This window comes from Erinaceus europaeus, chromosome 8 (assembly GCF_950295315.1).
Source record: "Erinaceus europaeus chromosome 8, mEriEur2.1, whole genome shotgun sequence".
Classification (NCBI taxonomy): domain Eukaryota; kingdom Metazoa; phylum Chordata; class Mammalia; order Eulipotyphla; family Erinaceidae; genus Erinaceus; species Erinaceus europaeus.
This window is the reverse complement of record NC_080169.1, coordinates 14,195,083-14,212,552: the sequence shown is the minus strand read 5'-3', so window position 1 is coordinate 14,212,552 and position 17,470 is coordinate 14,195,083. Positions and strand designations below refer to the sequence as shown.

At 53.8% G+C, this 17,470-nt stretch overlaps 1 protein-coding gene across 1 annotated transcript in view; it reads right to left on the bottom strand.

Moving 5' to 3' along the window:
• KCNK9 (potassium two pore domain channel subfamily K member 9) overlaps window positions 1-10,208 on the bottom strand; it is a 105,425-nt gene extending 95,217 nt beyond the window's left edge. Inside the window, exon 1 of the mRNA XM_007532089.2 lies at window positions 9,358-10,208. Within this exon, the coding sequence (XP_007532151.2) occupies window positions 9,358-10,042 (685 nt within the window). The 5' untranslated portion in view covers window positions 10,043-10,208. The remainder of the gene's footprint in view (window positions 1-9,357) is intronic.
• Window positions 10,209-17,470: the final 7,262 nt, after the last annotated feature.

Here is a 17,470-nt window from a genome sequence, read left to right as displayed (position 1 = left end):
ATAGCACAGTACCAGTCAGCAGGCATTTTCACATGAGCAGACTTCACAGTCCAGGCACCTGCTGTCACCTCCTGAACAGAGAAGGCTGGTGAGGACAGGGACTGCCCAAGGACAGTCTCTGTGTATGTGGCTATACCATGTGGGCTGGGCAGAGTGCAGTGGAGTCCCCCCTCTTGTCTTTCTTTTTCCCCTGACCAATGCAGCTGCCAGTCAAATGTGTTTCAGGATGTGGGAGTGAGGAAGGAGGGCAGAAGCTGGGAGGACCAGACCTGGAGTGCACTGGGCAGTGAGCTGGGCACGGTGACAATACACAGTTCAGAACACAAAGCCCTGTGCCCCTCAGTTCTGGTGACACTGTCTTCACAGAGGCCTCTCACCTTCCTCACTAGGTCAGCTTGCACCCCACCTGTGGCAGAGCCAGTGACAGCCGGAGGCTGTTTCACAGGTAGGTGCCTCTTCTCACCAGGTGGCTCTAGTGACTTGCCTGCCATTAGTGATGACCTTGGGGACTGAGATCATATTTGGAAGCCCTGGGATTGAAAAACTGCCTACCGTACAAAAAGAATCTCTAACCTGCCTTCTCTTATTTAAAAAAAAAGACCTAAAGAAACCACCACCCAAACAAACTTGCAGACTGGGAGAAGATCTTTACAAAAGGCTAACAACCAAAATATATAAAGAGCTCACCAAACTAAGCAGCAACAACAACAAAAAAAATGACCCCATTGAAAAGTAGGGAAAGAATATGAACAGAATATTCACCAAGAAGAGGCCCAAAAGGCCAACAGACATATGGAAAAATGCTCCAAGTCACTGAGTGTCAGAGAAATGCAAATAAAGACAACCATATCACTTCACTCCTGTGAGAATGCCATACATCAGAAAAAGTAGCAGCAACAAATGCTAGAGAGATTGTGGGGGCAAATGAACCCTCCTGCATTGCTGGTGGGAATGTAAACTGGTCTAACTCCTATGGAGAGCAGTCTGGAGAACTCTCACAAGGCTAGAAATGGACTTACCCTATGAGCCTGCAATTTCTCTCCTGGGGATATATCCTAAGCAACAAAACACACTCATCCAAAAAGATTTGTATATACAAATCACAGCTCAATTTGTAATAGCCAAAACCTGGAAGCACCCTAGGTGCCCAACTGCAAATGAATGGCTGAGAAAGTTGTGGTATATGGAATAGTAATCAGCAATACAGAATGATGAAATCACCTTTTCCAGCTCATCTTGGTAGAGCTTGAAGGAGTCATGTAAAGTGAGATAAGCCAAACAGAGAAGGATGAGTATGGGATGATTCCACTCAAGGACAGAAGCTGAGAAATAAAGAGCAGAAAGGGGAACACCGTGTAGAGCTTGGACTGCGTTTGGTGTATTGCACCAAAGTAAAGGACTGGGGGGCTTTAGGTCCTGGTGAACAGTGGATGGGGGAAGATCTAGGGTGGGGGGGGGTGAATGTTTTGCAAAAAAAAAAAACTGAGAGATTTTACACATGTACTATCAACTGTATTTACTGTAAGCCACTAATCCTCCCAATTAATAAAAAGAAAAAAAAGCACTCAAGTTCAAAAGACCAGAGTTCCTATCCTGCACTTACCTAGTGACACTGAGCCAGGGTAATGGTACCTGCTCCTCAGCTCTGGGCTCTGCTTTCCAGCAAGAGTGACCCTCCTCCAGCAAGCATGTCCTGAACACCCTGAGAACATCCAGCAGAGCCCTAGATTCACCAGTTCTCAGCCCTTCACTGGGGGGATTGGGGCACAAACACACAGCTGGGGTGCAGTAAAGTGGCACCCCAGTGCAGGCTGAAAGGCACAGACGGCTGAGGGAAAGGAGAGAGTGTTTTGCACAAGGGAGTTGGGAACTGTAGGCAGATAAGGCAGGTCCAGCTGAATGGGGGGAAGCAGACGTGAACTCTGACTCATGGCCAGAGCTCGACAGGACAGGAATTTATTTATCCAGAGAACTCACTCTGATAAAAGAGGGACTGGGGGGGGGCATTTACAGACTTGTTAGCAGGGAAAGGTTGTAGTGCATGTATGCCACAGGAAGGTCAACAAGGAGGCAGAGTGGAAGGTGACATTCTGATGAGTCTTGTTTTTCCAGCAGGAACAGGTTAGGGGATGCCCAGGATGGGACACTATGGCCCCAAAGGTCCCTCCACCTGACCTTCTATTAAGAATAACTAGATGCTGGTACAACACCCTAGAGGGCACAGAGCCCTGTGTCCATGACCCCTGGTGACAAAGGATGGCCATGGCAAGATGGCGGAAGCCGGCCTGTCTCTGACAGTGCCCTCTGGGTGCAGATTGACTGTCTGCATCCAGAAAGCCTGTCGCAAGGGTCAGAAAGGGTGTCAGATGAGCAGCACTTGAAGAAAGGAGTTCAGGGAATGTTCCACAGAGGGTGGAAAGAAGAGCAGTGCTTGCAAGTTGTGAATGACAACTTCCCAACTTCTTCCAGAGCTGTGCAGCCCCTGGATGAGGGGAGACAATGGGCTACTCTCCAGCATAGTCAGACCAAGATAGAAAAGAACACACACGCACACGCACACGCACACGCACACACACACACATGGGCAAGGGCTGCTCAGAAGACATCAGGCTGGCATGAGGGGGCTTAGGGGCTCAGGGGTGATATACTCTGGACAGGGGTCAGAACTGAAACTTCTCAAGTTTCAGTTGAAACAGTTTGAAACAGCCTGGTACAAACTCAGAGTGCAGGGCTTCTCTGCATGGAATGAGAGGCTCTGGTCCCCTGGGCTGGGAGTCAGTTTGCCCTGGCTCCTGGGGTCCACCTCAACTTATCCTCCCCACTCTAGACACACCCAGATAGCCACATGCTCAGCGCCTCCATCCCAAGTTCCAGTTTCTAAATGAAGAGGTTCTGACTCTTCTTCATTGAACACTCTAGAGACTGAGAGACTGGCCATCATTTAAGAGAAGACTCCCTTACTTAGCATCTACCCCCTACACACACACACACACACACACACACACACACACACACATTTCTCCAACCCCAGAGAAGACCTCCAGATGAGAAGCTCATACAGTGACGTTAACACTTATCTAAGCACACTATGTCGTATGGGAGGTAATGAATGAGCTCCCTGTCACCAGAGACATTCAGAAAGAGGCAGGCTTATGAGCAGGTTCATGAGTGCTAAGAGTATCCTGTTTCTTGATAGGATTTCTGGCCACATGGCCACAGTGTGCTTACAAGAACCACTGAGAACCATCAAGATAGTCCACCTGGATAAGACACCTGCTTTACCATGCACACAGCCCAGGTCTGAGACCAACCTCCACCACACTGGGAGAAGCCTCAGTGCTGTGGTGTATTTCTCTCACTCCCTCTACTTCTTTAATGACTTGGAGAAGTGAAGCCACCCTGATAATGAGAGAGAGAAAAAGAGAGAAAGAGAGAGAGAGAGAGAGAGAGAGAGGATTATTGAACAGAATGCATGTAACATACTTTCTTTAAAATCAAAAGTAATTAGAATTGGTTGACCACTTACTTAGCATCAATGAAATGAAGCTCAAAAGCCCTGGAGACCCCCAGCAAGGTGTTAATCCTATGAGACACTGCCTCCACAAAGACAGGCACCAAACACCTGTCATGTTAGTTTCTTTTCCAGTTTCTGCTTGTTTGGTTTGGCCACTAGATTGTTTTCATCAAGGCCTCATGTCTGAATGACTCCACTGTTCCCAGGGGACTCCTTTTTTCCTTCATAACAGACACTGAGAAACGGAGAGGGAGAGAGGAGAAAGAAATAGCAAGAGGAGAAGAGATACCACAGCACTGCTCCAGCACTGATGAAGCTTTCCCTATGCAGTTGTTCCTGCATGGTGATATTGTCTCCAACCCAGGTCTTCATAAGTGACAAAGTGTACACTTTACTGAGTGAGCCATCTCCTGGCCCTTCCTGTCACTTTACATTGTCTTTCTGCAGTCAGTGCAGGACCCCTATGCCAGGCATGGAAGAATGAATGCACAAGTAAATGAAGGACTATGGGAGAACTCGGAGTTAAGAAATGAGTGCATGGATGGATGGATGGATGGATGGATGGATGGATGGATGGGGTGGGTGGGTGGATGGAGTGTGAACACAGGTGCATGGAGAACTGAATAACTGCAGGGAGAGCAGGTGGATGCAGGTGTGCACACAGGTGAGTCAGGGGATGGGAAATGGGTGGGTGATGGTGTGAGAGCCGGTGCAACAGGTTGAGGTCGGCTTCCCCTTCCCATCCTGACAGACCTCTCCAAAGTCAGCTGGTGGCCATGAAACAAGAACAAGCAGGGATAGTAATGGGCATCTAACACCAAACTCCTGTGACAATGCCCGCTCCTCCTTGGAGCTCAGCTAGGTGTCTCCCTACACCTCTGCAGAGCTCTGTCTTGCTGCCACTGGAGTCAGAGGGAAACCTGCTCTCCCCATCCCTCTGCCCCCAGGGCATCATCCAACAGAGCCAGGCTTCCTGGCAGGCTGCTGTGTGTCCAGCCTGGCAGGTCCAAGCAGGGCCAGGAAGGAGGCAGGCGCAGGCTCTCCTGCTCCCTCCAGGCTGCCAGCAGCCACACTGGAAAGTAAGGAGAAGCCCCACCTCCCCATCTCACTGCCTGGATGGCAGGCTGTCACTCGGGTCTGGCTGAGTGGGTTTCCTGACAGTAGACTTAAAGGGAGGAGCAGAAAGACACAGATGGAACATTCCACAGGCTCCTCCCAGCTCCTGGGATGAATCCCTCATTGGAGCCTGCAGTAAGAGCTGAGGAATTATAACACTGATAACCTCACAGTGTTTGGCCCTAGCTGGACCTCAGTTTCTTCCTGGGATCTGAACACTAATGCCCCCTCCGCCAGGTGGAGGAAGCAAGCACATGTGGGTGAAGCTCTCTGTTCCTCCAGCATCAGCCTGCTGGGCCCAAGCAGGCCTGCAACTATGCTGAGGTCCTCTGGAGTCAGTCACCTGCTGTGCGAGCAACCTTATAGGAGGTACAGGGAGGAGACACATAATCAGTCCCGGGGGCAGAAGAAATGGCCTCATCATGCTGGAATTGAGAGAAGCATGAAGGGCAGGGTCACAGCTCATGGAGGTTGTAAGTAGTACAGAGAGGGAAAACCAGGAGGACTTCCTGGAGAAGGTGGAGCTGTACAAAAGTAAAAGGGGTCAAGGGAGGAATGCTCACCCTGAACACTCTGCAGTTTAAGGCCTGGCAGTAGATGGGTTAACTGGGCTTAGCTGTCCTTGCTCTTCAGGTTGGGCTGCAACCAACTGTTTGGGTTTGTGGCTCCCCTCCTGCCTCAAGGCCAGGTCTTATCTTGTCATCTAGACTGTCTCCAGAGCCCCAGAAGCCCTGGCAGGTGAGCAACAACAGCATACACTGTGCATTGACAATGACACCCAGAAGGGCCAGGAACAGAGATGGAAAATGCTTTCCACTCTGTGCCAACTTACTTGTAAGTTCTGTTCATGAGGGATGAGGGAGTGCCCCGCTGCTTTCTGGATTTCAAGCAGGCAAGACCCTTAAGCTAGGAAACCTCAGGGACCCCCGGACACCCCAGCTGTCAGGGCCCTGACTCCAAAATTCTTCACCTGGTCCTGCAGCCCTCACCCCTGAATTCAGGTCCTGGGGAAATATCCTCCAATCCTCTAGATTGAACAAAAAAGAAAACCCCCATCTCCTCCTGCACCCTCAGCCCCCTCCCTCTTGGCAGACCTGTTTTTTTAAGTTATCCTCCTGGTCTCTGCCAGTGAAATCTACATTCTAAGCATGGGCTTCTTTTGAACAGATCATGAAGGTGGTAGCATACTGGGTTGCAGGTGTCAGTGTCATGGAGATTACCCCCCCACACACACACTCTGCTAGGTCCCCAGTAGCAAGTAAAAGTTGAGCCCAAAGCATTTCCTGTAGGGAGGTTCCAACTTCCAGCAGGGACCCCTTAGTCAAGGCCTCTACTCCAAGCAGAGATTCAAATCAAACACCAACAGTTCCCACATCCAACAACTTGGCGGGGGTTAGGGAGCAAAATAAGAGGTTCCAGGGAGGGTTCTGCTAATCAAATAGAAGGTCAAGGCAAGGTATGAATCATGGCAACCCTACCTAGATCCCAGTAATAGGTTCCAAGGGACTCGGGCTTTCATATATAGAACTCAGCAATGCCAACTCCTAGGAAGCAGCTACAAGTAGCACAGACATGAAAAGAAGGAGGAAGGGGTATGGAAACCAGACCCAGATCAAGAATGAATTGCATCAGCCCCTTCAGAACCTGCTGGACCTGTACTGATAACAATATGGCTCTGCCCTGAACTCCCTAGAGAGTTGGGTAGGGTTCCATGTGCTATCCCTCCAAAGTCTGTCCCCAAGGCTCAGTCACAGATACTATGTGAAGTGGTAAATACATGTGTATATTTCAATCCATTTCGCAGAATAAGCTGATAAGTACATCTGAGAAGCCAGGCTGTTCATTAGCGGAGGAGAGTCCCACAGTGGCTGCCCCACCTGGGTGACTGGAGCTCAAAGTTGAAACACGTTGGAGAAACTGCTCAAGGTTAGATTAAAAATAAAGAATGCCTGTGAAGATTAACCTGAATCATTAATATCACTGTCCGATAGGAGACGATTCCTTGGAGGACTTGACTAGGGGCTGATTTTTGTTCTAGGCCTAGAAGCACCTTAATTTGCATTTATATTAAAAAAGAAGAAAACAAACAGAATTAACCAGGAAGGTGCTTTGTTTCCCATAAATTTCAGTTCTGCTAAAACAGCTTCTTGGGGTATGAGATGTAATCTCCATCAAAGGGCCTGGCTTCATCCCTGCTAAGTACACAGGGAAGCCTGGTCCTTCTGAGTCAATCAGGTGGGTGGGAAAACACCTTCTAACAGATGGAGAAACTGAGGCTGGGAGGGGACAAATGACCTCCCATCATCTTCTAGGGTGACAGGGCTCAGGATCTAAAAGCAAGGTCTTTCCCACTTCAGGACAACTGACTGAACACCTTTCTTCCTACTCTCAGATATACATTCCACCCATTCCAGAAAAAAATAGTTGACAGTTAAGTACAGGACATGAAAAAAGCCAGCATCTTCTTCACCAATCTGCTCTTCTCTAGACCCTCCCTGAGCACCCCCACCCCCCTCCCCCCACACACACCCAACCAAAGGAAAATGGCCTCAGATTGGCCTTACTTTCCTTGACCTTTTCTCTTTGGAGTCTTACCCATCCAAGAGCCACACCAGCAGAGGGAAATAAACACACCAGACATGAACCTTATAGGCCTCCACCATTTAGTTCTCAAGTGAATGGAAACATCTCTGGGGTGGGTCTTAACTGCAATTCTCTCTTCAATGGTGTAGGTCAAGCCTTTGAGCCAGTAAGCTATTTTCAGTGCTCCTTTTAGCAAGTTAGCACATGCCCCCTGCCGTAGGACTAGACATCCTAAAGGCACCTTTTTTTTTTGGGGGGGGGGTTCTCCAGTCTTGGGGAGTGGTTAGTTTTGGAGGCATACTGCTCTCCAACCAATAGACTAAAACTCCTCACTTTCCCCCCACCCCCGCTCTCAGACAGCCACCCTGTGTGTGCATCTCTGATATTGCTTCTGCCACTGCTCACGCTAAAGTTGAGGACACAGAATTGAAGGCAATGATCCTCCCAGGCTCTAGACGCAAAGGCAGAAATGAAATGTCTTTCTGTGTTCTGACTGCCTGGCTGGAGTGAATGGTTATGTAGACAACAGAAGGAGAATTTCCTTCCCTAAACACAAAAACTTGCACCACATTAATCGAACATTTCAAAGAAGATGACTCTGGAAGTCTTTGCAATCAAGAGAGACAGGCCGTCCTGTGCCAGAGCTTCCTGTTGCATATGGCACTGAGAAATCTTAGTGTGTGTGTGTGTGTGTGTGTGTGTGTGTGTGTGTGTCCTTTCAGCATGCAGAGCTTTCCAGACAAAGACAAGAAAATACCAAGGAGGGAAATTAGAGGAGGAGGTCCACAGGAGGAGTAAGAGAGTGGAAACAGAGAGGGTAAGAAAGAGAAAGACTGCTTGCAGAGTCAAAAGCATACAAAAAAGAGACCACCCCAACCAACATTGCTGCATGACAGGTCCAAGGAGATGGCTGGCCTGGCCACGGAGAGGCAGGTGCTATGCTGGGACGAGGTACAAACCACAGAACTGCCACCTTGCCGGGTGCTCAGAGGACATCTGCCACGTCCACAAGATGAGTGAGTTGCCCCAGTTCCCACAGGTTTCCACGGGAAGTGGTGTTCATACTTCCTACCCCCTGGCCTGGGGTGGGCTGGGGGTGGGGCTTCCCTAGGAACCCATCAAAGACTTGGCTGGGGGGGGGGTTCACCCTGGGATGAGAGGCCCACCCAGGGTCCCCAAAGTGTGTGTGTGTGTGTGTGTGTGTGTGTGTGTACATCAGTTGGAGCTGTTCCCCGGATTGGGGGCTGACCTCCTCTGCTCAGGGCATTTCTGATCTCTCTGGACAATATGCAGACCTGGCTTACCCAGTGCCAGAGTCTAGGGGCTGGACAAGTACTGCCTTCCCTCCACCCCCAAGACCAAACCCAAACCCAAGCCCAGCCCGGGGACAGTTCACTCTGCTGCAGCCCACCCCACTTCCTAACCCACCCACCCCTTCCAGTCACCAACAAGCAAACTCTCCTCCCAGTGGTCTGGCCTGACCAGGCTCCAGAATTCGGAGGAAAGAAGCAGGGAGAGGGAAAATAAGGTGGTGGAGAGAGGAACCCTGGGCTCTTGGAAGGTAGATGGCATGGACAAGGGGCAGTCTCGCCAGTTCCAGGAGCTGTCCCCTGCCGCCTGAGTCTCCCTGGGCGCCTGTGGGGGGCGAGGCCAGCCTTCTCCTAGTCCTGGAGAGGTAGTAAGTGTAAAAGGCTTGGAAGCCCGCGCAGCCCAGCCCGCGCCGGGGCTGTGGGTGGGTGGGTGTCTGCTCGGGGATTATTCTTAGCGCTCCACTCTCTTCGCAAAAGTGGCGCCTCCGCCCTCCAGGCTCCATCCAGCATGCTCGCTCGCTGGCTCGCTCCTGTCTCGGTCTCGCGTGCCCGGCCCAGACAACAGTGTAGCGGGAGGAGAGTACCAGGTGGGGTCCCCAGGGGCGAGGGACGGTGGCGCCGCAGGAGAAGCGGGGTGCGGGGTGCGGGGTGGGGGGTGGGGGGTGGGCTGCAGCAAGAGGAGGGGGCGCGGCAGAAGGAGCCCTGGCGACCGGTTGCTTTTTAACCCTCGGGCGCCCTGCACCCGGCCCCGCGCTGCGCGCTCGCTCGCTCGCTCAGCCGCCTCCCCGGACTCCTCCCGGAGCGCGGGGGAGCCCGGCGGCGCCCAGCCCTTACCTATGGTGGTAATGACCGTGATGGCAAAGTAGAAGGAGCCGGCGAATTTCCACTGGACGCCGGCGCGGTGCGGCTCGGACTGCAGGATCACCAGCTCCAGCTGCCGGTAGTCCTCGCTGCTGATGTTGTACTTCCCCTTGATCCGGATCTCCTCGGCTTTGAGTTTCTCCTCCTCACGCATCTCGTGGTCCGACTCGAGGGCGTCGAAGACGGCGGCGCCCACCAGCAGGTAGGTGAAGGTGCAGACGATGAGGGACAGAGTCCGCACGTTCTGCCTCTTCATGGCCGCCAGCAAGGAGCCGGCGCGGGGGGCATGTCCCGCAGGCTCGCAGCCGCGCGCGTCCCACTGCAGCGCCGGGCGGCCGCCGCCGCCTCCTCCGCCGCCGCCGCCGCCGCCGCCGCCTCCAAGTTGTAAGCGGCGGCGGCAGCAGCAGCAGCAGCAGCGGCGGCGGCGGGGAGGCGGGGGGCGGGGAACCTGAGGGGGGAGCCCTCCGCCGGGGCCGCCACAGCCGCCGCCACCGCCACCGCGAGGCGGCCCGCCGGGCAGGGGCGGCGCGGGCCCGGGCTCGGCCGAGAAGGCGGACAGACACAGGAGGCTGCTGGAGCGCCGGGGCCACGCGTCCCGGAGCCCCGCCACCCTGCGCCAGACGCGGCCGAAGCAGCCCGCCCCACTGCGCAGGGCCATGCACCGCGGCCCCGCCGGGCCCCGCGCCCACCGCGCTGCCCTCCGCCCCCCGCACCCCGCTCCCGGGAAAGGCAGGGGCGGGGGCGGCGCCCGAGAGCGGCCCGAGGGCCCCTGGGGGTCCCGCTCCCCAGCCGCGGCGCGCGGCTACGGGTGTGCGGGTCTGAGAGCGCCCCGCGGGACCTCCCGGCCTTCCAGCTCAGCCCCCCGCGCGGGGGCGGGAAAAGTTTGCGAAGTGGAGGCGTCTCCCGAGTCCCCGGCCCGCGGGGAGGGGGCCGAGCAGGTGCAGCTGGCGGCGCGGCCCGAAGCTCCGAGGGCCCAGAGTTCCCGCAGGCGAGCAAGGGTGCGGCGGGGGCCCCTCCGGGCTTGAGCCGCTAGGCGAAGTTTGCGGCGCTCAGCCCCCGGGGCGCGGGAGCAGGGCGCGGCCCCCGGGAGGCAGGGTCGGTGGCGGAGGGGCCTCGGGGGAGGCTGAGCCAGTCTGCTCCTCCGGGGGTGGCGGGCGCGGCGGCGGCGGCGGCGGGAGGGGTCCCGCGGGCCTCGCGGTGCTGCGGGGTGGGCGCGGGCTCATGAGCCGCGCGGGGTCGGGGGCCCTCCGGCGTCCAGGGAGGCGGCCGCCGCGCAGATCTGCCCCGGGCGCTGGGAGGGTGCGCGCCGGAGGACGCCCGTGTGGGTGTCCGTGTGTCCGCGTGTGTGTGTGTCCGTGTATGTGTGTGTGTGTGTGCGTGCGTGCGCGTGGCAGCCCAGCTCGGGCGGGAGGGCCGCGGGGGGCGGGGGCCGGGCTATGCGGGGGCCGGGCCTCCCTCCCCTCCGCAGCCTCCCAGGCGCGCCACCTCCCGCCTGGTCCCCAGCCAGCTGGCTGGGCGGCCGCGGCGTCTCCGCTGCAGACCGAATGAGGCGCAGGGCGCTAGCGGAGAGCGCCTAGGAGGGGCGGTGGGTGCAGCAGGGGAGCGCGGGCCGGGGCTCGGGTGGAGCCGGCAGGGGGCGGGGGGCGGGGGGTGGGGGTGGAGCCACCAGCAGGTTGCGGCGGGGGAGAAGAAGACGAATGAGGTTGCGAGCGAGGGTCCTTCTAGAGCTGCTGGGGAGAGCACATGCAGCCACGCGGGGCGGAGAGTTTGCAGGACTCGGGGCTGGAGGAGGAACACGGGATTCTCCGAGAGAAGGCAGCCAGGCCGCTTTAGGGAACAGAGAGATGGCACGGAGAGAAGTGGGGAATAGCTGGGGAGGGGGCCTCAGGCTTCCAGGAACTAGGCTGCTCATGCTGGTCCCTCCCCTCGGGCCAGCCACCTGGAGCGGACGCGTGGCCCTGGCCCGGGGCACCATCTGTCTCTGGCCTGGGGTACAGCCTCGTCGAGGTGGAGTCTGGAGGGCCTTAGGTCTCCGCGAGAGGCGCTGGCCAGGCCACTAGGCATTGGCCTGCCTCCCGAAGTCCTGTTCCCAGAGGGATCCAGGCCACCTAGTTGGGCAAGGGGGGAAGAGCTGTCGCATTCCCCTCCCCCTCTCGGTGCCCCCTCCCTGTTGCTGAAAAACACTTCTGGGTTTCCCAAGGCTTGGTTGGGCGTGAGGTTCACAGGGAACACTAACCTGCTCCTCCCCACCACCACCACCACACACACACCCTCTGGCTTTTGGGGCTGGGACCTGCCTGAGAGGGAACTTGAGGCTACTGCCCGCGGAGGACTCCCACACCTTCACCACTTCGCCTAGCCGGTCTCTTCTGCCTACCCCCGCCCTTTCTCCCGTCAGGTCGTCTTGGCCGTCTTGGGCAGTTTCCCGTGACCGACTGCAGCCGTCCCTAATCTCTTCTTGGTCAATGGGGTTGGAAATGGGGAGAACGAGACCTCCATGCACCACTCCCCAGAATTAGAAGGTCCTCCCTTGGCCTCCAACCAAGGAAGAGGCAGAGATGCGGGGAGAGCGGCGCCCCTCCGCGGCGAGCTAAGCGCCCCGGGCGGAGACTAGGTGTGGCGGAGCCGGCCAGGAAATCACTCCCGCCGCCCTAATCTCTCTATGACTCCTAGGAAATCGCCTTCCGGCTCCCGGACCCCTGGGAACTCGGGATCTAACGAATCTGGAAGCCTTGAGCCTGTCGTGTTGGATAGGACACCCCGAACCATTTGGGGACTCGCGAGCGCCTGCGCCCCCGGCCCCAACTGGGAAGGGGGCGGTGTCTGGCCCGTCGGGTCTCTGCGGGATCTACCGACATTCTTCGGCACCCGGACGGGGAGCCCCACCCGGAGCAGCCGCTCTCCCCAGAATTCATTTTGGAAACCAAAGCCCCCCGCGCTCACTCGCGCGGCGGAATGAGCCCGGCTGCCCGGTGAGTCACCGCGAGCGGGCGACAAGGATTCCCAGCAGCTGGTAATTCATTGCACGGTGGCTCGGCCCACTATGGAACCCCGGTCGGGCCTCCCGCCGCCCTGCAGCCGAGCAACCCCGAGTCACAGCCGTCGGGCCTCCGCTGGCCGGAAGCGGGCTGCCCACCGCGAGCCACCAGGGGGCACTGGACTCCGAGCCACAGGTCGCCCTGCAAGGGTGCAACCTGGGTGCAGGGAAGTCTAGGCCGGCCCCACTGGCGACTGTGGGGGAGCAGGGATGGAATCTCTCCACCCAGAGCGACTTGTATTCTATTCGGTGGACACAATTCTCATCGACATACAGCCTTTCAGGAAAACAGGGCGTGTGTGCGTGTGTGTGTGTGTGTGCGTGTGTGTGTGTGTGTGTGTGTGTCGGAGAGCAATGCCTAAAAATCACTTGTGTTTTTCAGGTGGGAACACATTCAACAGGAGCAGATCAAAAGCCCAGGGACTCTGATCTGGAACGCGACTGACCCTTCCGATCTAGAACACGACTGAACCTCTTCCAGGTTTCTGTTCAGCGTCTCACCCCACGTCCCCAACCTTTTCTTCCTCCTCCAAAATGAGCCCTTGAACTCAAGAGAAATAAGCTCCGGGCATATGTCACAGCAGTATCTGGGATGGGGGCAGAGGGCTTTCCCGATCTATTTGCATTCACACATCTCCACCGCTACACTGGTCTTCCATGTCTCTGCCTGCAGGAGCAGAGCCTAGACAGTCCCAAGAGTGTAAATGACAGTCCAGAAAGAGGCCGGGGTGGTGACATTGTCTCTGAGGGAAGCCACTTCCTTTCCCCTCTCTCCTTAGTCCAGAGGCCCCACTCCAGTCCAGGTAGAGGAGAAAGAGCCCAGATGTGTCCCATCAGAGCTCAGGTTTGTCCCTGAGCACTGTGATTGGCTGGGCGTGGCTCCCTCTCGGCTAATGAGCACCAGGGAAAGAGGGGCGGGTCCTGAGGCTGCAGGGCCTGGGGCAGGAGTGAGCCACTGGCTCAAGTGAGCAAATACCTACCTGTTCCCTTTGGCTTAGGCCATTGGGAATAGGTACCAAGGGAAACCCTGTGCCTCTGGAGCCCTCGGACTGGCAGCATGTCTGTGCCCTTCCAGAAGTCTGTCCCTAGACCTCAGTGCCTTCATTAGTGAAAATAGAAGTATCTTAGGAAGTAATAAAGAAATTATGGTTTCTTTTTTTTTCTTTTTTATTTAAGAAAGGCTTAATTAACAAAACCATGGGGTAGGAGGGGTACAACTCCACACAATTCCCACCATGCAATCTCCATATCCCACCCCCTCCCCTGATAGCCTTCCCATTCTCTAACCCTCTGGGAGCATGGACTCAGGGTCATTGTGGGTTGTAGAAGGTGGAAGGTCTGGCTTCTGTAATTGCTTCCCCGCTGAACATGGGCGTTGACTGGTCGGTTCATACTCCCAGTCTGCCTCTCTCTTTCCCTAGTAGGGTGGGTCTCTGGGGAAGCAGAGCTCCAGGACACATTGGTGGGGTCTTCAGTCCAGGGAAGCCTGGCCGGCATCCTGATGACATCTGGAACCTGATGACTGAAAAGAGAGTTAACATATGAAGCCAAACAAATTGTTGAGCAATCATGGACCCAAAGCTTGGAATAGTGGAGAGGAAGTGTTGGGGGGTATTTACTGCAAACTCTAGTGTACTTCTGCTTTTTGCAGTAGTTTATGGATACGTGTGAACGTATGCTCTCTCTCACGGAAACTGGTGTATATCTAGGTTTTGGGACTTTGTTAGAAAGTGAACCTCCTGAGATGGAATTAGAGTATACTATGAAAGGAAAGGTCTCACCCGAGTAATGAAGCTGAAGGGTTGTCATTCCACATGTGAAGTCTCTGGACACAGTCTGAAGTGAAGCATGTTGAGGTGGCAATCGTTGTGTTGGTTTGGTTGTGATCGGCAGATGCAATATTATTTGATATGGATTGGGAGAGGCATACGGGAAAGTGGGCCCTATCCAAGGGTTCCAGGACTGGGGGAAGTAGAGGCTCTATAGTGGAGATGTGAGGTTCCTGCTGTCTTAGGGTTCAAAAAGCCAATCGATAGTTAATGTTATCATCACATTATTTGGTAATTGGGTTAACTTTGAAAAGTCCTTTTGTTAGGGTTTGCTGTACAGTATCCAGTAACTTCTATATAGTTGTGCTATTGGTTGCTTCTGATCTACTTGGTCTAGGTTTTTGAGAGAGTCTGCATATCAATTACACAGCCTATATATTAAAAAGATTCAGTTTGTGTTTTGAAAAACTGCGAGACACACAATTAATTTTTCCCCTCTCATATTAATTAACTAGTGATTTATATGACTATATTTTACTAGGAGTGTACATAAATACCATTCCCACCACCAAAAGACTGTGACCCATCCCTCCCACCCACTCCCACCCCCCACTGGCCCAGGAAGCTGCATGTCTACGCCTCACCACAGGTTTTTTACTTTGGTGCCCTACTTACAACTTGGTCAGGTCCTGCTTTTAGTTTCCCTTTCAGATCTTCTTACTCAACTTCTGTTGATGAGTGGGATCATCCCATACTCACCTTTATCTTTCTCACTTAGCTCACTTAACATAATTCCAAGATGGGTCAGAGAAGGTGGGTTCATTGTTCTTGACAGCTGCATAGTATTCCATTGTGTATATATACCACAGCTTTCTCAGCCACTCATCTGTTGTTGGGCACCTGGGTTGCTTCCAGGTTTTAGCTATTATGAATTGTGCTGCTATGAACATAGGAGTACACACCTCTTTTTGGTTGGGTGTTATGGAGTCCTTGGGGTATAACCCCAGGAGAGGAATTACTGGATCATATGGAAGGCCCATGTCTAGCCTTCTGAGAGTTTTCCAGACTGCTCTCCACAGAGGCTGGACCAATTTACATTCCCACCAGCAATGTAAAAGGGTTCCTCTGTCCCCACAACCTCTCCAGCATTTATTGCTGCTGTCCTTTTTGATGTATGCCATTCTTACAGGAGTGAGGTGGTATCTAACTCTCTTTACTTTGCTAGGTTCTTTAAATCTTTGGATGTCTGGCTTGCCTAAGGGGCTGAGGAATAGTAGCCCATCTGACCCAGAGAAGACAACCAGTTTAGTTTATTCTGGCCCTGCAGTGATCAGGGTGGACAGGACTCCCAGTCCCGGGTGTCTGTGAAAACAGATGTTGCTGCTAGCTGCAGGGAGGGAGGTGCACTGCTCTGCATCAGGTTCCCTTCGGTTGATACCCAAGGCCTTCCGTGTGGCGAATAGGTCAGTACGGGCACAAGACAGGGTCTGTGTTCTGGCAAGGAGACAGTGCTGTCTGCTATTCTCAAAACATGCTGAGCTCTTGGCTGGATTTCATGCTTTGCCACACCTTCGAAAATAGCTGATGAGTAAAGTAGTGTACAAAATGGGACCCCCAAGTCACAAAGGGAAACTATGATGCCCCCAAGTCACAAAGGGAAACTATGATGAGCCTGCCCTTTCTCAGGATCTGACACCCCCCCAACCCTTTCACTCCCAGCTCTGCAGAGCCTCAATGAGTCCTCATGTCATGGGGCACTGGTGAGTGATGGTGGATCTTCTTCTTCTTTTTTTTTTAAGTATTTATTTATTTAGAAGGAAAGAGATTGAGAACCAGAACATCACTCCAACATATGGGTGTCAAGGCTTGAACTTAGAACCTCACACATGCAAGTCCTGTGCTCCACACTGAGTCACGCCTCCCTGATGCTCACTTCCAGTAGATGCAGTCTAATCCCAGGTTTTACAGCCTCCTCTCAGACTCAACACTTGTCTTTCTTTCTCTCCATCTATCTATCTATCTCTGAGAATTTTAAAAAAATATATCTTGTGTTGTCTTTATTGGATAGAGACAGCCAGAAATAGAGAGGAAGAGTGAAGGAAGAAAGGGAGACAGGAAGACACCTGCATCACTGCTTCACTACCTGTGGAGCTTTTGCTCTGTAGGCAGACAGAAGGGTTGAACCCATGTCTTTGCGCATTGTAACATATGTGCTCAACCAGGTGTGCCATCATCTGGTCCCCACTAGTCTCCTTTCAAGGCCATCACCAGTAGTCTGGTCCCAGGTGAGGTCACATTCACTGTGAAAGAACATGGGTAGCAGTGGAGAGTTCTTGAGTAAGAGAAAGGCATAATGATGTGCTGGTTGGCATGGGGGAGGGGTGCTGATGCTGAATAAGTGAGGGTTTCTTGAGAAGCTGCTGGCTTGCGGACTGATCTGAGCACAAGCCCTCATGATATCTCTGTGACACTCCATCATTCCCATCTGTTAGCAATAAAGCCTAGGTTCTCCAAACCATGCCACAGTCACGATTCCAAGTCATTAGTGTGGCACTGCCTTACCAGCGTGGGAATGGGAGAGGGGTGAGCAGAGTTGAGTCCTCTGAATGCAGGTTTAGACGATGATCCTACACTGTGTTGGGCCTGCACTGTGGTACAAAGAAGGCTGAGAAGTAAGAAGAGCCAACCCAGCCCCTGGATGCCATCAAGCCAAAAGTTGCCTCTCTGGCTCCATGAGTAAATGCAAAGAGTGGCAAGAGGATAGCCAGGATGTGGTTACTGCGGAAGTGAAGGACAGAGGAAGAGAAGTAAGAAGATGGCCCAGGTCCCATCTGGCCATAGGGGCTGAAAAGAGAAACTGATAGTTGGTCTGGTTCGGTATGCTAGAGCACTTCTTCTCAGGAGTCAAGCAAAGTGGTTCCTAGAATGGACAGACACCCTGTGACCATTGTTCTGACTCACTATGTGGCCACATGCACTGTACAGTGTAGACTATGCAGTTCACACTTGAGAGTGTTTCAAGAATGTAATGGTGTGGAGGGATCAGGGCCTACGGCACATCTGACCTAGCTCAGCTTGGAGAGAACCTTTAAAAGCAAGACTTTATTTGGAATCAGAGCTCTACAATCCTCTCAGGGACTCAAGGTCATGTGACTAGAGGCAAAGGCAGACCAAGGACATCCAGCCCATGCTTCACACACTCATTAGCAGTTGATTTTCTTTTTTTAAAATTTTTTTATATATTTATGTATTTTATCTTTTGTTGTCCTTGTTTTGTTGT